Source organism: Mizuhopecten yessoensis, unplaced genomic scaffold, assembly GCF_002113885.1.
Source record: "Mizuhopecten yessoensis strain PY_sf001 unplaced genomic scaffold, ASM211388v2 scaffold1379, whole genome shotgun sequence".
Taxonomy (NCBI): Eukaryota; Metazoa; Mollusca; class Bivalvia; order Pectinida; family Pectinidae; genus Mizuhopecten; species Mizuhopecten yessoensis.
In genome coordinates this window covers 1,651,543-1,673,119 of record NW_018404017.1, presented here as the reverse complement: position 1 = coordinate 1,673,119, position 21,577 = coordinate 1,651,543, and the positions used below count along the sequence as shown (strand labels likewise).

General features: G+C 36.4%; 2 protein-coding genes across 2 annotated transcripts in view; one reads left to right on the top strand and one right to left on the bottom strand.

Annotated features, from left to right (window-relative positions):
* Positions 1–266: 266 nt before the first annotated feature.
* Positions 267–15,965, bottom strand: LOC110460906 (serine/threonine-protein kinase PINK1, mitochondrial-like). Its single transcript, XM_021514118.1, has 10 exons — positions 15,487–15,965; positions 14,396–14,543; positions 13,651–13,947; positions 12,988–13,195; positions 12,296–12,475; positions 11,408–11,571; positions 11,041–11,171; positions 7,773–7,953; positions 1,557–1,618; positions 267–1,071 (listed from the first exon to the last, which is right to left on the bottom strand). Exons 1-10 carry the CDS (start codon positions 15,826–15,828, stop codon positions 817–819), a joined length of 1,968 nt encoding a protein of 655 aa, XP_021369793.1. The 5' UTR covers positions 15,829–15,965; the 3' UTR covers positions 267–816.
* A 55-nt stretch (positions 15,966–16,020) lies between these two features.
* Positions 16,021–21,577, top strand: part of LOC110460921 (COP9 signalosome complex subunit 7b-like) — an 11,781-nt gene continuing 6,224 nt past the window's right edge. Inside the window, exons 1-2 of the mRNA XM_021514141.1 lie at positions 16,021–16,101; positions 20,702–20,898. Coding sequence (XP_021369816.1) covers positions 20,737–20,898 — 162 coding nt within the window. The 5' untranslated portion in view covers positions 16,021–16,101; positions 20,702–20,736. The remainder of the gene's footprint in view (positions 16,102–20,701; positions 20,899–21,577) is intronic.

The following is a 21,577-nucleotide window of genomic DNA, read 5'->3' as shown; positions in this document are numbered from 1 at the left end:
ACAGTTTCACGAGGAAGTCCAGTCCTGTCAGGCTCATTGACCACATTTTATCAAAGATAAAAACTTATCTTAGGATAAGAGATGACCAATCTCCTAAGAAAGGTCCATTCAGGTACTTGAATGTGAGTTTGTTTTGAATTCAGGATACTTCTGTTGGTGTGAGAGCTTGTTCTGATAAGGGACAGACAAGATCAATGTTACAGTTGTGTGAACTCTAGTTTCTCAGTGGCAAATATCTAGTATCTATATAACAACAAAAACATGTATAGGAACAATAAGAAACTTGCGTTTATTTTTCCACAAAAAAAATAACAAATTACAGTAAATAACAGTTTTGTCAAATATGAAGCACTTAAAGAGAGTATCACAAACTTCTGAACATGTTCTGGCCAACAGAACTCACAGAATGTATTTCTTCATCATCGTCTGTCCTCTTTAGAACAAGTACACACTTTTTCATTATCAGTGAGGAATTATCTCCACCTTACAATACATCTAAATAACCATTGGTGTACAGTTACACAATTTCTAAATAATATCACAAACAGCCATTTAATTAAAGTAATGTTTTATGTTTTCTACATTATTAATTGTTCTTCTACCACTAAATTTTAAAATATTGATTTATTCTATAAAAAGCAAAATGACAGAGAAAATAACATAAACATTATACTAGAGTCTATCACATAGTAAAAGTAAACAGGGAACAACATAACACGGTAAGTAACATTTTCCAAACAGTGCCGTTATGTCTTGCTCTCTAATCGGAACCACAGGACAATTCCATTACAGTAAAGTATCCAAGTATTTCCAAAGCTATTTTCCATGGTAATAAGCCATAGCCTGATCTAAATCGGAGATGACCAATCTCCTAAGAAAGGTCAACTGTAGTTGTTTCTCTACTGTAAATGACCTTTCACCTCTCAGTTTCCAGCCAATCAGAATCTGCGTGACAAGTATCATCAAACTTTCAGTGATGTGCTTTTTTGATGGTCGGTTTCCAGGTTCTAACCAATCAGGGAAGTGTAAGTAGATCTGGAGCAGATTTGCAGCCATTTCTGGTTCAGGTCTCTACAACAAGTACAATAATTGTGAAATTATGATGATAAAACACAACTTTTACTGAAATATTAAACACTTCTCTAGATGTATGGTTGCTTTCTGCTCTTTCTTTTTCAAAAGACAGCTCAACGGACAATATAAGAAATCAAATTAAATTCATTTTCAGCTACAGACTACGGGTATATGGCCTTAATCATTCAGTTGTATTTATTTCACTCATATATTTGCATGTGCCTGCTACAAAAAAAATTGGGGGTGTGTATGTGAAAAAATAACTCTGAATAACACATAATCTCAACTTGTTATGTCAGACCTAAATCAGATAAAAAATACTCTTTTTTTGAAACAGATTTTGTTAATATCTCAATTCTCTAAAATATTTTTAGAAATTACTTTTAACTGTTGTAAAACAAAGTTTTGAAATACGACAGGTCGGTTTAAAATTTCTGTTGAACTCGCTGTAACATCGAGACATCAAGAAACTTGAAACGTACCTGATTTGGATTACGACGAAGCATCCTAGGAACAAGGAACCTGACGACATCAGGGACGTCACCTATAAAGAAAGAGCAATTTCAAAATAAACAAAAAACAAGAGGCCCAGAGGGCCTGTATCGCTCACCTGAATATGTTTAAAATAATTGGTATGAAGTAAAGATATAGCACTCCATGGTAGGTGCTGTAAGTACATATGAAATTTCAGAAAGTTCCATCCAGTACTTGAGATATAGCAAGAACAAACTTCAAACAGAGCCCCACCCCTATGCCCCTAGGGGGGTCATACACACCAATTATACAAAATTGAGACCCTTTGGTCCAAGGATGCTCCAGACTAAATATGGAAAAAAATCCCTTAATCTTGATGGTTGAAGAAGGATTTTAAAGGTTTTACCTCTATTTCTCCTATTGGGCCCGCCCTTCTGCCCCCTGGGAGACCACACCCACTGCATATACAAAATTGAGTCCCCTTGCCCCAAGGATAAAATCCCTAAATCCCTATGATAAAAGAAGGATTTTAAAGGGGGGGTTAGACACACCGTTTATACAAAATTGGTTCCCCTTCACCCAATGATGCTTCATACCAAAGGACCTGTTACAGGAACAAAAGAATTTTGCCCACAAAGCAATTTAACCATTACTGGTTTATATTTGTAGCTCCCTAAGACACGACCCATGAGATATTTTCAAAAAATTAAAAAGGTCCCCAGGGCCTGTGCTATGAACTATTTAGTGCCGCCTTCCAAAGGTGTATGACAGGGTTCACTTTATTGTCCAAAAAACTATCAAAACAATGTTTTACGCTATCAAATAATATTATATTATTTAAAGTAGGATCTGCTGCAAATTATGAACTCAAATATTTAACAAAAAATTGCATAATAAAAAAGTTATAAAATCTTAAACTCTAAAAATGTTGGTATTTTCATACACTTTTTTGCTACATCAATTGTTTTACGGAAGTAAAACACCAATTTCCGGTTCTTGTACACCAAAAATCTTTTAATATTATTTGGTGCATTATGTTTTGATATGATAGTAAAAATTTCAGGAACTTTGAGAACCGGTAAATTTGTCATATAAATGTCAAATTGTAGCAACGTCTATTTCCAATAAAATCCAACAACCTTATGACCTATAGTCATGTTTGATAATTTAACAATATGTCGCACCAATTTATTATCGCAACTGATCAAATTTTCATCAATAAGGTCTGCTGCTCATGATGAGCCCAACTATAAAGCTAGATGTTGCAAAATAAAAAAGTTATGCAGTCTCACACACATAAAAGTTTAGTATGTTATGTACATTTTTAGTTGTTTCGCATCTTTACGGAAGTGATAGACATATTTCCGGTTTTTGTACACCAACATACTTTGGATATTATTTGGCACATTATGTTGACTGACGATAGTAGAAATTTCGAAAAAATCGGTATGCGGTAAATGTGTCATCTTAAGGATAATATGTTGTATGACCAATGTCAAAATAAATCTTCAATAACTACAGGTCAATGCAAGTACTTCATAATTAACCCAAAATCATTCCAATATACTATCAAGGTGGATGATATGGTTTATAGTAGAGTATACGTATGACTGTTTAACTAAACTAGGTAGTTAAAGGGGGGAATACAGCAAAAGTTAGGCAATTTGTCAGAACAATTGGTGTACCAGTATAATATGTTGAACCCATCACATTGTTTCTTTTTAGGAGAGTTATAGTTTCCAATTCATGGATTGTTGTATTTACAGTGGTTTTTTTTTAATTTGACAACACAAAGTCAAAATTGATCATTCAAATTTTTATTCTGAATTTCTCCTTTCTCAGTTCAATCTTAGGTCTCATTATTTTTTCATATTATTCCCGACAAGTAATTGGCCAGAAGTGCATCAAGTGTCGACTGATAAAAACTGATATTGACTTGGAGCACATGATTTTTGTTGAAGGACTGGGTGTTTCTAAAAATAGAATTATGACGTGTCTCCAAACAATGCACCATCCCACTTCCGAAGTTTTTTTGTTTTTTTTTCAGATTGCTTAGATTACTGTTTTGTAAAATAATAAAACAATTGAAGCTTTTAACTTCGGTTAATACCTGGATTTATCGACCCGAGAAAAGATATATTGACCTCGGAATGCGTCCTCGGTTAATATATCTTTTCTCGGGTTGATAAATCCAGGTATCGACCTCAGCCAAAGGCTATAATTGAATAATGTTTCTTTTTTGAATGCATTCATAATATGCAGTCTCTGAATTTGCGAGCTGAAGGCTGGAGCGGTTTAGCATCTGTTAAATGTGCATAGTATCATAGATAATACAGTATTGATGCGACATGAGTACACATACCCGATGTTCTCTTTCCTGCAGGACACACACAGTAGTATGCTTTGACAGGATCTTCTGATGCGTGTAGGTCAAACTCTATCCAGATATTGTATTTTGCCTGCGACCTGTGGCGAGGGTGTATTTGGCCTCGGAGAAGGTCATCAGCATGTTGGTACACCCATATCTCACAATCACCCCCATCTGCCTGATGTTCTGTGATATAGCCAGGTGCCAGCTTCAGCTGATATATACCACAAGCCAAAATCGCATTGACCTGTAGTTATTGACGATTTATTTTGATATTGGTCATACAACATATTATCCTTAAGATGACATATTTACCGGACACTGATTTTTTCGAAATTTCTACTATCGTCGGTCAACATAATGTGCCAAATAATATCCAAAGTATGTTGGTGTACACATACCGAAAATATGTCTATCACTTCTGTAAAGATGCGAAACAACTAAAAATGTACATAACATACTAAACTTTTATGTGTGTGAGACTGCATAACTTTTTTATTTTGCAACATCTAGCTTTATAGTTGGGCTCATCATGAGCAGCAGATCTTATTGATGAACATTTGATCAGTTGCGATAATAAATTGGTGCGACATATTGTTAAATTATCAAACATGACTATAGGTCATAAGGTTGTTGGATTTTATTTGGAAATAGACGTTGCTACAATTTGACATTTATATGACAAATTTACCGGCTTTCAACTTTGCTGAAATTTACACTATCGTATCTCAACATAATGCACCAAATAATATTAAAAGATTTTTGGTGTACAAGAACCGGAAATTGGTGTTTTACTTCGGTAAAACAATGGATGTAGCAAAAAAGTGTATGAAAATACCAACATTTTTAGAGTTTAAGATTTTATAACTTTTTTATTATGCATTTTTTTGTTACATATTTGAGTTCATAATTTGCAGCAGATCCTACTTTAAATAATATAATATTATTTGATAGCGTAAAACATTGTTTTGATAGTTTTTTGGACAAAAAAGTGAACCCTGTCTTACACCTTTGGAAGGCGGCACTAAATAGTTCATAGCACAGGCCCTGGGGACCTTTTTAATTTTTTAACAATATCTCATGGGTCGTGTATTAGGGAGCTACAAATATAACCCAGTAATGGTTAAATTGCTTTGTGGGCAAAATTCTTTTGTTCCTGTAACAGGTCCTTTGGACAAAATTCTGTCATTCGTACAGAAGAAGAAGGTATTTGAAGAATTTGCTATGTTTCCCCTATTGGGCCCCTCCCTTCTGTCCCCAGGGGGGCCACACTCGCTGTTCATACGAAATTGAGTCCCTTTAGTCCAAGGATGCTCCAGACTAAATTAGGATAAAATCCCTCAATCCATATTGTAGAAGAAGGATTATAAAGGATTTACTTCTATTCCCCCTATTGGGCCCCGCCCCTTAGGCCCCTGGCGGGCCAGACCCATGGTTTATACAAAATTGGTTCCACTTCACCCAAGGATGCTTCAGACTAAATATGGAACAAATCCTTTCATTCCTACAGAAGAAGAAGGATATTAAAGAATTTGCTATATTTCCCCTATTGGGCCCCGTCCCCAGCCCCCAGGGGTGCCAGACCCACTATTTATACAAAATTGGTTCCCCTTCACCCAAGGATGCTCCAAAACAAATATGGAACAAATCCTTTCATTCCTACAGAAGAAGAAGGATATTAAAGAATTTGCTATATTTCCCCTATTGGGCCCCGTCCCCAGCCCCCAGGGGTGCCAGACCCACTGTTTATACAAAATTGGTTCCCGTTCACCCAAGGATGCTCCAAAACAAATATGTAACAAATACTTTCATTCCTACAGAAGAAGAAGGATTTTAAAGAATAATTTGCTATGTTTCCCCTATTGGGCCCCACCTCTCAGGCCCCTGGCGGGCCAGACCCATGGTTTATACAAAATTGGTTTCCCTTCACCCAAGGATGCTTCACACCAAATATGGAACAAATCCTTGCATTCCTATAGAAGAAGAAGGATTTTAAACAATTTGCTATATTTCCCCTATTGGGCCCCAGCCCCCAGGGGGGCCGCACCCACCATTTATACAAAATTGAGTCCCCTTGGCCCAAGGATGCTCGAGACTAAATTAGGATAAAATCCTTAAACCCCTACAGTAGAAAAAGGATTTTCAAGGTTTTACCTCTATTTCCCCTTTTGGGGCCCGCCCTCTGCCCCCAGGGGGGCCGCACCCACCATTTATACAAAATTGAGTCCCCTTGGCCCAAGGATGCTCCAGACTAAATTAGGATAAAATCCTTAAACCCCTACAGTAGAAAAAGGATTTTCTAGGTTTTACCTCTATTTCCTCTTTTGGGGCCTGCCCTCTGCCCCCAGGAGGGCCACACCCACTGTTTATACAAAATTGAGTCCCCTTGGCCTAAGGATACTCTAGACCAAATTTAGTCAAAATCTACTGGGCCGTTCAGGACTAGTAGCGTTTTAAAGGACGGACGACGGACGACGGACGGAGATTTATGACTATTACAGGAAGGGACATACATGGGTAACACCCTAATCCTCCACCGCCCAACAGGACCCCAGCGACCACCAGAGTAGCATAATTGTATTTGCAATTTCAAAGTAAGCACTGAGGCATGAAATGTCACACATGGACAGACATCACACATAATTGTTATATTCCTTCAAACCAATATTATACATAATGAAATACTGAAGCACACATATGATGGGATATCATTATCTATATAAAGTTGACCATACCTGACATAGATGGGATGTCAGTATCTATATAAAGTTTGACCATACCTGACATAGATGGGATGTCAGTATCTATATAATGTTTGACCATACCCGACATAGATGGGATATCAGTATCAATATAAAGTTGACCATACCTGACATAGATGGGATATCAGTATCTATATAAAGTTTGACCATACCTGACATAGATGGGATGTCAGTATCTATATAAATTTTGACCATACCCGACATAGATGGGATGTCAGTATCTATATAAATTTTGACCATACCTGACATAGGTGGGATGTCAGTATCTATATAAATTTTGACCATACCCGACATAGATGGGATGTCAGTATCTATATAAATTTTGACCATACCTGACATAGGTGGGATGTCAGTATCTATATAAAGTTTGACCATTCCTGACATAGATGGGATGTCAGTATCTATATAATGTTTGACCATACCCGACATAGATGGGATATCAGTATCAATATAAAGTTGACCATCCCTGACATAGATGGGATGTCAGTATCTATATAATGTTTGACCATACCCGACATAGATGGGATATCAGTATCAATATAAAGTTGACCATCCCTGACATAGATGGGATATCAGTATCTATATAAAGTTTGACCATACCTGACAAATATGGGATGTGAGTATCTATATAAAGTTTGACCATACCTGACATGGATGGGATGTCAGTATCTATATAAAGTTTGACCATTCCTGACATAGATGGGATGTCAGTATCTATATAATGTTTGACCATACCCGACATAGATGGGATATAAGTATCAATATAAAGTTGACCATACCTGACATAGATGGGATATCAGTATCTATATAAAGTTTGACCATACCTGACATGGATGGGATGTCAGTATCTATATAAATTTTGACCATACCTGACATAGGTGGGATGTCAGTATCTATATAAATTTTGACCATACCTGACATAGGTGGGATGTCAGTATCTATATAAATTTTGACCATACCCGACATAGATGGGATGTCAGTATCTATATAAAGTTTAACCATACCTGACATAGATGGGATGTCAGCATCTATATAAATTTTGACCATACCTGACATAGACGGGATGTCAGTATCTATATAAAGTTTGACCATACCTGACATAGATGGGATGTCAGTATCTTGGTAGGTTCTCCCATCAAGTTTCCTAGTTATCCTGGCACCACCGTAGAATGGGTTGTCCTGGCCGAACACTTCATAGGCAAGTGATCCCACTGCCCACAGGTCAGACTTACTGAAGTCTAACCTCACTTTACGTCCTGGTGTTGTACAAGATATCTGTAACATTACAACACAGCATTATTTATAGAAAGTATCTTAAGCACATAGTTCTATAACATATGCTGTTACAAATGAGTTATAGTGTTAACAATTTATTCAGGTCAAAGTATTTTCGACCAACTATGAACTAGCATCAAAACATTATAGGTATGACCTTAGTAGAACAGTTACCCTAGGGTGTTTTCCCCAGATGATGTTCTGTCTCTTTTCAACATTCTGAACTTACGTGCTGGTACCTGCACCACCCTACACAACCCTGTCACATTCCTCATATTTTCCCGAAGACAGATACCTATATATATTCCTATATTTATGTGGGAAAACAACTCTTGTAGCATGACCAACGTTTAACTCCTTTCGCAGTTGGCGACAGTGACCATTACTGTTAAAAAAAAATTTTGAAGCATCTTTAACCCAGCATTTTTTGTCTTTCTTGATATCAATTTAGAAGTCATGCCTCAATTCTAATAACTCATCTGATTTCACTGATTTCATTTTAGTTTACCTTATATATGAAAATTATCTAGTGCGTGTCTAAAATGCATGTGTCCTTATATCTAAGAGTGTTTACAATGCATTTGTCCTTATAAACCTTATATCTAAGATTGTTTGCAATGCATTTGTCCTTATAAACTTTATATCTTAGATTGTTTACAATGCATTTGTCCTTATAAACCTTATATCTTAGATTGTTTACAATGCATTTGTCCTTATAAACCTTATATCTAAGATTGTTTACAATGCATTTGTCCTTATAAACCTTATATCTAAGATTGTTTACAATGCATTTGTCCTTATAAACCTTATATCTAAGATTGTTTACAATGCATTTGTCCTTATAAACCTTATATCTAAGATTGTTTACAATGCATTTGTCCTTATAAACCTTATATCTAAGATTGTTTACAATGCATTTGTCCTTATAAACCTTATATCTAAGATTGTTTACAATGCATTTGTCCTTATAAACCTTATATCTAAGATTGTTTACAATGCATTTGTCCTTATAAACCTTATATCTAAGATTGTTTACAATGCATTTGTCCTTATAAACCTTATATCTAAGATTGTTTACAATGCATTTGTCCTTATAAACCTTATATCTAAGATTGTTTACAATGCATTTGTCCTTATAAACCTTATATCTAAGATTGTTTACAATGCATTTGTCCTTATAAACCTTATATCTAAGAGTGTTTACAATGCTTTTGTCCTTATAAACCTTATATCTAAGATTGTTTACAATGCATTTGTCCTTATAAACCTTATATCTAAGATTGTTTACAATGCATTTGTCCTTATAAACCTTATATCTAAGATTGTTTACAATGCATTTGTCCTTATAAACCTTATATCTAAGATTGTTTACAATGCATTTGTCCTTATAAACCTTATATCTAAGATTGTTTACAATGCATTTGTCCTTATAAACCTTATATCTAAGATTGTTTACAATGCATTTGTCCTTATAAACCTTATATCTAAGATTGTTTACAATGCATTTGTCCTTATAAACCTTATATCTAAGATTGTTTACAATGCATTTGTCCTTATAAACCTTATATCTAAGATTGTTTACAATGCATTTGTCCTTATAAACCTTATATCTAAGATTGTTTACAATGCATTTGTCCTTATAAACCTTATATCTAAGATTGTTTACAATGCATTTGTCCTTATAAACCTTATATCTAAGATTGTTTACAATGCATTTGTCCTTATAAACCTTATATCTAAGATTGTTTACAATGCATTTGTCCTTATAAACCTTATATCTAAGATTGTTTACAATGCATTTGTCCTTATAAACCTTATATCTAAGATTGTTTACAATGCATTTGTCCTTATAAACCTTATATCTAAGATTGTTTACAATGCATTTGTCCTTATAAACCTTATATCTAAGATTGTTTACAATGCATTTGTCCTTATAAACCTTATATCTAAGATTGTTTACAATGCATTTGTCCTTATAAACCTTATATCTAAGATTGTTTACAATGCATTTGTCCTTATAAACCTTATATCTAAGATTGTTTACAATGCATTTGTCCTTATAAACCTTATATCTAAGATTGTTTACAATGCATTTGTCCTTATAAACCTTATATCTAAGATTGTTTACAATGCATTTGTCCTTATAAACCTTATATCTAAGATTGTTTACAATGCATTTGTCCTTATAAACCTTATATCTAAGATTGTTTACAATGCATTTGTCCTTATAAACCTTATATCTAAGATTGTTTACAATGCATTTGTCCTTATAAACCTTATATCTAAGATTGTTTACAATGCATTTGTCCTTATAAACCTTATATCTAAGATTGTTTACAATGCATTTGTCCTTATAAACCTTATATCTAAGATTGTTTACAATGCATTTGTCCTTATAAACCTTATATCTAAGATTGTTTACAATGCATTTGTCCTTATAAACCTTATATCTAAGATTGTTTACAATGCATTTGTCCTTATAAACCTTATATCTAAGATTGTTTACAATGCATTTGTCCTTATAAACCTTATATCTAAGATTGTTTACAATGCATTTGTCCTTATAAACCTTATATCTAAGATTGTTTACAATGCATTTGTCCTTATAAACCTTATATCTAAGATTGTTTACAATGCATTTGTCCTTATAAACCTTATATCTAAGATTGTTTACAATGCATTTGTCCTTATAAACCTTATATCTAAGATTGTTTACAATGCATTTGTCCTTATAAACCTTATATCTAAGATTGTTTACAATGCATTTGTCCTTATAAACCTTATATCTAAGAGTGTTTACAATGCATTTGTCCTTATAAACTTTATATCTAAGAGTGTTTACAATGCTTTTGTTCTTATAAACCTTATATCTAAAAGTGTTTACAATGCATTTGTCCTTATAAACCTTATATCTAAGAGTGTTTACAATGCCTTTGTCCTTATAAACCTTATATCTTAGAGTGTTTACAATGCCTTTGTCCTTATAAACCTAATATCAAGGAGTGTTTACAATGCATACATTCTCGTTGACTTTACTTAACTAACCTAGTCAGTATCAAGAGTTGTCACTTGGAGATATATATTTACCTCTGGCGGCATCAAAGCCCCGTTTCCACCTTTGTTGATCTCATCTGTTGGGTAAGGAAGCTGTAAACCATTTTCCTCATCAGCTAGACAGCATCCGAAGTCACTGATCACAAGATGAGGGGCAGTTGCCTCTGATAAACAAAGAAATGGAGAAAAAAATTAGAGGCAGTGACCTCTAAAACATAAAGAAATGGAGAAAAGGTTTGAGGCAGTGTGCTCTAAAACACTGAAAAATGGAGTAAAGATGAGGAACTGAGACCAAACCTTTTTTTATCCTAACCAAATACATGATTATATTTTCTTGTTTCTCTTAACATGTAAAATTGACAAACATTAAGGAACTCTTTTTATAATTTTATACAACTACCATTATGACAATCCAATAAGATGTTATCACTCTTCAGGTCCCTGTGTGCAATGCTGTGTTGTCGCAGATGAACAGTGCCCTCTAACAACTGACAGAGAAGAAGACACCTGATACGGGGAGATAACTCCTCTTGTGCTAAAAACTCTCTTAGGGTCATATCATACCTACAAAATACAAACATTTATATAACTTAACATGTTACCAACTTACATAACTTTTACATAGCTGTTAAAGAAGGTAGCTTAACATGAAAACTTATAAATAAGGATTGATTTTTTTATCTGAAAATTATTCATACAAATCCAATTCTGTGTTCTGATCCAGAAAGATTCACTTTTATTACAGAATTCTTTGAACAACATGGCACTTGAATGCATTATCATACTCAAACTAAGTTGAACATCACTTCTATTTCCTTTTAACAACAACAAAACCAACATGTATTGTCTACTATACTATTTATATTTACAAGTCCTTTCAAGGTAAAAAGATCAGTTTCAACTTGATGCATACTGTGTCATTTAACATAATTCTTCAAAATCAGTTCTTTTTTAATGAAACTTGGCAAAAGATAATTATTTCTTGGAGACAGTTCAACTTGTAACAAATCATTGTATTTTTCATGTATGTTTAACGTAATATTCCTTATATGACCAGAACATAGGTTTTGTGCTTTCCTAGTCTTTTATGCTTCCCAAGTAAGGAAATTTATTTTACGAATCTGCATGTTTTAAAGATATATATACACTTGCACTTGCTTTTGAAAACAAATGAAACAGGAAACTGGGTCAAAGAAATACAAATCTTGCCTGGATTAGCTTCTTGGACAGAAATTTTCATGATATCAAAATCTGGAAGTAATTTTCACAAGATGATTTTGTAACTCACTTTTTCATGACAAGGAACATGGTTTGGTTGCGTCCCAGACCTTGAGGATTCAGTCTCTGAGGGAGAGCTGCTGGGTAGTTATCCAGAGCACCAGGCAGGTCAGGCAGAGGATCAACAAACACGCCCAGCATCTCCACAATGTTAGGGTGACCAGGCAGCGACTTCAGACGCACTCGGTTCCTGGAAAAACAATTAATGCTACAGAATGATTCCACCTTCTTCTTTTCTTCCCTGTGCAGAATTTTAAATGTTATTTACAATGTCTACTCACATATAATCTTCTAGTAAAGCAGTAATGAGTGTTACAATATTTAACCAATATATAATTCTTCTAGTAATTTAAAGTCATTTAAAAAATTATGTCCATATATATACGCTGTTTATCCCTCTAGTAAAGATCGCTTTCAATATTTACCATCACATAATCCTTCTGGTAAAGGTTTTTAAGAATAATTTATCTGGGCATAGTTCTTTTATAAAGGTTTTTACAATTAAACTTTGTCCATACATACCCAGGTAATTTATCTCCAAAAGATGTTTATTGTATTAACCTAATCTAAATCATACATATTCCTTCTAGTAAAGGTAGTTTACAATATCTACCCAAACATGATTCTTCTAGTAAAGGCTGCTAAAAAGTATTTATTTCAAAGTATTTGTCCATGTATAATCCATCAGTATTAAAAGTTTACCCGTTTTGCCAGAGCTGGTGATCATCCTGATCGACGGTCAACGTCCTTGCTGGGACAGCTTCCTTCAGCATTGCCCGCATGATGGCATCAGTGTTAGACTCGATGTCATAATTGTACATCATCTTTATAGCTAGATAATAGTCATCACTGTTCTGTTGTCCAATCAGGTTATGTCCAGGGTCTGGTTCAGTTGTCTCCCCTTGTCTCTCTAAACACAGAAAACATTCAATGATTCCTTATGTTAGAATCTGATAAAGGACATGGAAGGACACAGAATTTGTCAATTAGCCCCAATTTTACAATGCTACTGACTACACAACAACATCTCTTCAGCTACAAACTACAACATATTTATCTACTGTATCGCACCTGACTTCAATATAAAACCAAGAAAAATCTCAGAACTCGCTTTTCTAAGCATCTTTTCTTTATCTCTAACTGAATAAGATAAAGAGGGAATATAATTTCTAGTTAAAAGAATTAATACCGCATAATGAACTTAATAAGATGCATCCAACTTCTTTTCAGATATTTGCAGAAACTACTATTAATATTCCATCACACATGAAAAATGAATTAACCTCTAAGGTAACTAACCTGTTGAATCTACCCAGTCTAAAGATTTGTCAATTGATCATACATACTTGTTTTTGAAAACCTCACCTGAACCATTATTGAATGTGGAATCATTGTCCTGCCCCTGATCGTAGACACCTTCCTCGGTGTCCTCATCAAGCAGGTCTCCAATGATGACAATGTCACTGTCATCATTTCCATAGTCATGAATAAAGACATCGTCGTCAAGGTCGTGTCTTTGTGGAAGAATGACTATGTCATCATCCATTTCCACAAGGTCGGAGAGTTCACCGTCATCGCCGATGACAACGATGTCAATGTCTGTTTCATTGGAGATAATGCTGTTGTTGTCGTCATCTTCGAAGTGGGCTGGCTGAACAAATTCTGTTTAATAAAAAAATCTTATTGTGCAACAATTACATTTAAACATCACTCAAACATAATAAAATATTACATAGTCTAGATGATCAATTGGTAATGACTTAAAAATTGCAATGATGGAATAAATTCATCTGTTTCAAATGACTGAAATGAGAGACTTTAATGAAAGACATACTTTCAGAATGCAACATATAGGATGGCCATTGGTAACACTATATGCTAAGCCTCCCCACCCCTCAACACACATGAAATGGCCAGGGCATTCAAAACAAAACGTTCTTTCTGTTTTTCATAATTAGGATTCATTTCAACGAATGTGGAAAAAATAAGCTTGTTCTGAATTGGTATAGGGTCCCTTTTAACAGACTTAAATAGTGGAATAATAAATCTCTGAAAAAATAAGCAGGATACAGTAGTATTATAATACTGACCACCGGTAATTTATAATTACCTTCACATTGAGGTGATTTCAACTTTGCGTCGTACACTGCAGCATTACAACCTTGGCCGATTAGATTCCCCAGATCAAAGGCTCCCAGTGAAAGTTGTTGTACGTTGTCAAGAATGGATCTTTTCTCTTGGCGCTCACCGAAAATATCCTAAAACAAATAACCACTTTATCATTTACAAAGAAACTGATTAAATGAAGAGTGACCATCACTTTTTTCCAAAATTTTTTGTCAAGATGTCATATATATTTACCTACATGTATCATAAACATTGAAAATGTTTCTATAGCTCCGGTGTCATTTAAATGACACATATCATCAATATGTGATCATCTTGATAAAGTTATATCTTTTTTCATTGGAAAATATTGCTATGCTTGTACCAGGATATCTATTGAACCCAAACTCTAAAACAAGTTTGTGAAAATTTTAATATTTTAACATTTTACATTACATAAAACAACTACATTTGTAAGTAGCTATGCAAATGTGTTCATTTAATTATTTGAAATTCTGATAGACAAACACTGGCAGAATGGTTTTACATGTAATATTTATGACCACTTATTTACTTGAATTGTACATTGTCATATAATGAAAAGTTGCCTGAAGTAGAATATGTGGTAGTATTGTGTAATTGTATCTCTTGTTATGGATACAGATCGAGGCTTAGAGTCTGCGTCCATCACAATTCCTAATCATACACTTTGCACAATAATAATTCAATTTGTACTAATTGCTGAAGTCTGGTGTTACAATTGTAGCGGGACAGGATCAAGTCAATCATCGGCGACCAGATAGCTCAATTGGTAGAGTATCCGTCTATAGTTTGGAGGGTCCCGCCCTTTTTTGCTCCAAGTGTTAAAAAGAAATTTGTGTGTTTTCATATCACTTTATTCCCCATTTCAGTAATAAAATTGTTACTCAAATGGGTAACTGTTACCCAAATGCAGGAATATTACCCATATGCGTCGTTGTGCCCAACCTGATTAATTACAAATATCAGATTAAGAAACACTTCTGAAGAAAAAAAGCAACTATTACAAATTTAAGTATACAATCCCACTTTACAAAACTTAATAGTATTGCATACTCGGACTTCGGACGACAAATCATCTTTGTCCACCTCCTGTTGTTGGAGAGCAACTCCCGCAAAGGCCAACGCGAAAGTGGGTAGAAGTGTTGGTCGATTTGGTAGTGCAAAACGAATAGCTGCTCTTCTACGCAGTTCACTCGCCAATGTCCTCGTGGAAACAAGTGGAAAGAGTCTTCCTATTAGCAGTGGTTGTTTCGGCTGGATTGGAGTTGCCTTGACGGTGTAAGCAGGTTTTGCTCTGACAGCAACTGGCTGCTTTTCGATTTTGTTACGGATAGCACTTTGAACCACCTGCTTTCCATGCCTCCACACCTTTGAAATTATAAGTCTGGCTGACATATTGTTGTTTTCTTTGAGAGCCTGGGCTTGAAGCCCTAAGGCTCGAGTAAATTGGTTTACTGCAATAGTTAATGTCTGTCAAAATTCTGATGAAAGAACTGCGCAGATTACATCTTCCCCTTCAACAATATCTTCGTGAAGGGGGACGAGGTATTCCGATGAGAAATATTTCCGGAAGTTAACTATAACACCGGAAGTTTCATCGTTAGAAATGTTCCGACTGGCCAAAAGAAGGACGACTCTTCTATGAGAATATTCTTTCTTAAACAATTCGTAAGTTGAGGTTGTAAGCAATACATAAACATAGTTAGACATGCTAATCAGGAAATTAATTGCATATATGTTCTGTTTGAAGTTGCTATTGCTAAATGTAGGGCCGGTGTGATCACAGGTGCTCGGGTTCTGGAATATATGTGATATCATGATATAATCGCACCCACTAGATATCGCACCCCCTTATACTGATAAATCATATGATTTATTAGTATAAGGGAGTGCGATATCTAGTGGGTGCGATTATATCACATATATTCCAGACCCCGAGCACCTGTGGCCTAGATCACGGGCGTTAATCTAACTCTAAACTCGTCTGTAAAGTATATCGTTGTATAATTTAAAACGTTATTTTGAATAGATGTGATTTATTTGACAGACGAGATTAGTGCAACCCTTAATTCTTCTGGTCACACACCAAACTTTTTGACGAGGCATGTATCTATGAAAATGTCAAAAAGTTTGTTGTGGACTGTTGAGCTAGAGAAACTGGTTACTGAGGCCTAATGTATGTTTATTTTTTACAGCATAGGATATTTGCCCGGTAGCAGGGTATACCTAAACTGGTATAGAAGTAACTTTAGATCTGTTCCTTACCATTAATCCTTTTGTAACAGGAAAGGGAAGAGTGTGCTTCCACCAGGGATCAAACCCTCGATCTCCAGGTTCCTAGTCGGACATTCTACCACTGAGCTCCAGGGAAATTCCCTCTAGCTCGAAGCTAGAAGGTTATCTTAATCATATATGTACAATTAAAATCTGCCACACTACTCCCCCCTTTTTAAATGTGTTTGCTCTCGAACACCAAAGCCCAGGTTCTAACTTCCTGTCACCACAGGGAGGGCCAGGGATAACATTTGTAACTGGAAAGAGAATAGTGTGCTTCCACTGGGGATCAAACCCTCAATCTCCATGTTCCTATTGGACGCTCTACCACCGATCAGCTAAAGGGAAATTCCCTCTAGCTCGAAAGCAACCGTAATCCTATGTACAATTAAAACCTGCCACACTTTGTTGGAAAGAGGAAATCAGTACTTGGGTGAGAGATCATAGTCCTTTTTGATTCAGCATAACATCCCAAGAGCTATAAACCTCCCTGCCATACCATACATCTATGGGACAAGGTAGACATCAATGGAATGCAGATCTATATATATACAGACATATCTCTCTCATCCCATCTCGACTGGCACATTGACAGCATTAACATTATGTGGCAGGATTTCTGTTAATTTTTTTTAGCAGTCCAAGAATCTAAAAATCCACATCAAACAAGATCATGCTTCACCAACCCCTGGATAAACATGGCTCGAAGCTTCAAGGCGCTTAATCATTCAACAGGACAGAACGCATCAGAAGGCCACGCAGAGTCACAAACAGATCCAAAGTCGTGGACGGATTCAGAGTGCTGAAATCTAAAACTGAGCAGTCAGTTAGGCAAGCACATGCCTGCTACCTGCAAGACATCATCAGCTCTGACGCGTCCCAGAACCCCAAGAAATTCTGGTTGTATATTAAGGGCAAATGCCAGGAGTCCTCAGGTGTGTCTTCACATCGTGATAGTGACAGATTTCTCCATAATAACGCCAAGACCAAGGCAAGGAAAAGTTCAAGTCAGTATTCACCAGAAAAGACATGAGCTCTCTCGAGCTCCCTGCCAAAGGAACCAGTCCCTACCAAACTATGCCAGGCATACATGTGACAGCCTAGCTAGGAAGTGGCTAAATGGCTGAAAAACCAGAGACCCCAGAAAGCTGCAGGTCCAGACCAGGTGCCAGCCCGTCTACAACTTCTCATTAAAAGTGGGATATGTATCAAAAGATTGGAAAGTTGCAAACATTGTCCCTATCTTCAAGAAGGGAAACAAGTCCAAGGCAGTGAATTACAGATCTGCGTCACTGAAGTTGATCTGCTCTTAGCTCATGGAACACATCCTACACAGTTGCATGGCGAGGCTGTTAGACCACCATGACATCCTTACAGATAAACAACATGGATTCCTTAGAGGTTGATCCTTTGAAACTCAACTGATCTACACAGTCAATGAGCTCATCATGGCCAGGAACATTTCAGGAGGAAAACAGATTGCCATGATTCTTCTCGACTTTTCGAATGTGTTTCATAAAAACTTTCCACACCAAAGACTGCTTCACAAGCTTGACTTCTACGGAATACGCAACAATACACATGACTGGGTTAAGGACTTCCTGAGTGGTAGGAAGCAGAGGGATCAATATCCCCAGAAGCAACAGTGGACTCCGTGGTCCCCCAGGTAACTGTCCTTGGCCCACTTTTATTCCTGCTGTTCATAAACAACATTCCAGAAGTAGTGACATCAGAGGTGAGGCTATGTGTAGACGACTGTCTTCTCTACCGTACAATCAACAGCAGACAGGACAAGATTGTGACAAGAAGTCCTGGGAGATGTCATTCCACCCAGAAAAGTGTTACCATCATCATCTCTAAGAAAAGATCCCCCTCAACCCTACACCCTACACCCTTCACCCTTCACCCTACACCCTACACCCTACACCCTTCACCCTACACCCTACACCCTTCATGGACACACATTAGAGAATGTACCAGGGAGTTAGTACTTGGGAGTTTACATCCGTCGGGACTTTTCTTGGGGAAAGCTTACATCAGTCCAGAAAGTGGGCAAAGCACATTGAACATATAGCTGTCAAGGCCACCAGATCCCTAGGATTCAAGAGAAGAAACCTCAGAGGTGCACCATGAATGTGAGGAACCAAACTTTTACTACCCTTGTTTGACCCATTCTGGACTGTCCTGCTACAGCCTGGGATCCTCACATCAAACAACAGGGTGTCACATTAGAGAAGGTCCAGAGACGAGCTGTACAATTCCCCTGTAACAACCATCACAGTAAGGAGCCAGGGTGTATTTCTGGTATGCTACAGCAGCATGGGTGGGGACCCCTGGAAACGCGTCATGCTAGAGCTGTCATGTTTTACAAGATTGTTAACCACCAAGGGGCCATTCCACTCCATGAAGATTGCTGATGCCAGAACCAGAGGATCCTCAGCGAACAAAATACCATTCTTACCCAGAACCAACATTGCCTGGGATGAGATAGCAGCAGAGACACGCTCCAAACCATCTGGGGACGGGATTCCGATCCGCATTACAGCCTGCGAATCTGACTAGAATTTATTTTCATCATTAGTTTCATCACCTGCTGTTTTTAACCTTTTAATTGTAAATAGCGGATACTTTTAGCTAGTGGCTCCCTTAGGTATCAGAGAATTTTCACTCTGTTGGAGTATTCTCGAATCCCCATACAGGAAGATTTTTTTTTGTCTATATTGCAGTCAGTTACCAATTTAATGTGGCTATTTGACCTGCAGCAGCATACTCGATAAGAATATATATAGCCAGTAACATACTATAAAAATCTTCCAATACCCAACTGCCACTTACCTAAAAAAGCACCCAGCTGTATAACAGGAAAGAGATTATTGTTCCCGCTGGGATCAAAAGTCTGAATTGGTGATTGTCCTCCAGCTTCCCAGTCTGCCGCTCAACCATTTGAGCTAATTGGAAATTCCCTCTACATGTATATATAGCTAGTGCCAAGCTAGAAGGTAATCGTAATATTATATACAATGTGAGCATGATATGTAGTCTGATAAGAGTTGTACACTTAATAAAGTTAAGCTATTAACCACCTATTTTTGTTTGATTTATGAATGTATAAAAGACATTAATTTCATTGAGATTAAATTAATTTCTTCGAAGCTATTAAGGAAATAGTAAATTTATAGTGAATATAACGGCAAAATGGTTTAAATGAAGCCTTCCTTGAGTGTCAATAGACTTTTAAATGGTTTGCGAATCGAGTTGTCAGAATGATTATTATTTTGTACATGAATAACAACTAAGCGTACATACGCTTATAGCGTATCCGAGTTAACTTAGATTATATGTATTGCCAACCCGTACATATATTACACCTTTGTGTACATACACTTTACTGGTCATATGTCTGAAAATGACAGGGTACGTATCATACTAGTACCGAAACGTCAAACATAAACACTTACTGGTTGTGATACATAACGGTTACCTTTCTACTATTCATACTTATCAACATGAAGAAAATGTTTATAACATCAGGGGCGGTGTTTGGAGGAATTGTCCATCTTATAAAGAGTGTTCCTCAAGGATGAGAGAAGGGATTTAAATGTAAAAAACTGGTATGGAATATCTTTAGGCAAATGGCTATGGATGGGGAAATCAGTTGCAGCAGGCAAATACTAACCAAACTTGGAGCAAATGATAATTTCATGGCCATGATCAAATGATAGTTTTAAGGGCTGTTAGGGACATTTTTTACATCTAAGTTTCCTGCATGCTGCTTCTGACTAATGTATACAAATATTCATCTCTTAACCAAGCGCTGTTATTTGACTTCTAGAAACTGAGCAATACAGGCACAATGGACCTCTTGTTAAACTTAGCGGCGTCGTAATAAAAGCTCTACAGAGCTTATGTTTGTTGTTGACAATTGTACACAACGTTAAATAAAGATTATTATATTATATTATTATTATTATACACTGTTTTCTTTCTCTTTCAGACTAATTGATAATTAATTACCAGTTGTATATCACCATGGCAACAGAAAAGAGCACTAGTTCCAACCCCCTGGAACAATTTGTTCTGTTAGCCAAGACTATGAAGGGTGCTGCTGCAGTGGGCCTGATCAAACAGGCCCTGGAGGCTCCGGGCGTGTATGTGTTTGGAGAGCTCCTCGACATGCCAAATATTCAGGAGGTAAAAATATTAACATGCCTTTATTTCTTGTCAAAGTGAACAGTTTCTTCCATTCTAGTACATTGTACCATATTTTACTGGTGATAATCCAATGCCGGGTAATAAGGCACATGTACAGTAGTCTAGTGGTAGGAAGCCGGGCTCGTGTCTGAAGGGTTCGAGTCACCACTGCACTGTGTTGCATCTTTGAGCTTGTTCCAGTCTACTCAGCTGTAAATGTGTATGTGGTTGGGGAATTGTTGAATGCTAGCTGTGAGTGCCAAAATGGCAGCATCGGCTGTATGCTCCCCAGGGAGTTGAGAACGATATTTGGTGGTTGCAAAGGCCCTTTAACCATGGATAATAATTTGTGAACCACTTTGAGACGACCTACAAACTAAGTTGTGATAAAGAGGTATATAAGAACCTTGAATCATTAATTATTATTATCATAGCTCATCCCCTATCTTGCAGTTCGTTAGCATCGGTAAAAAGAACAGTTTTTGTGGTGTTGTACGTCATAGCCTTTTATTAGGTCACCTGAGCTTTAGCTCAAGTGACCTATTGCTATCCGTTTTCGTCCGTCGTCGTCCGTTAACATTTTACATTTCAAACTTAAAGTCAAGTTCTGCTGGGCCGATTGAACTGAAAGTTGGTAGGAATGATCGCCTCATGGTCCTGACAAAGTGTTGTTATTTTT

Coding starts and splice junctions, on each gene's coding strand:
- LOC110460906 (XM_021514118.1), bottom strand. CDS start 15,828: ATGTCAGCCAGACTTATAATTTCAAAGGTGTGGAGGCATGGAAAGCAG. Junction 13,948..14,395: donor GAAATCACCTCAATGTGAAG/GTAATTATAAAT, acceptor TTTATTAAACAG/AATTTGTTCAGCCAGCCCAC. Junction 11,572..12,295: donor ATGTTCCTTGTCATGAAAAA/GTGAGTTACAAA, acceptor TGTATTTTGTAG/GTATGATATGACCCTAAGAG.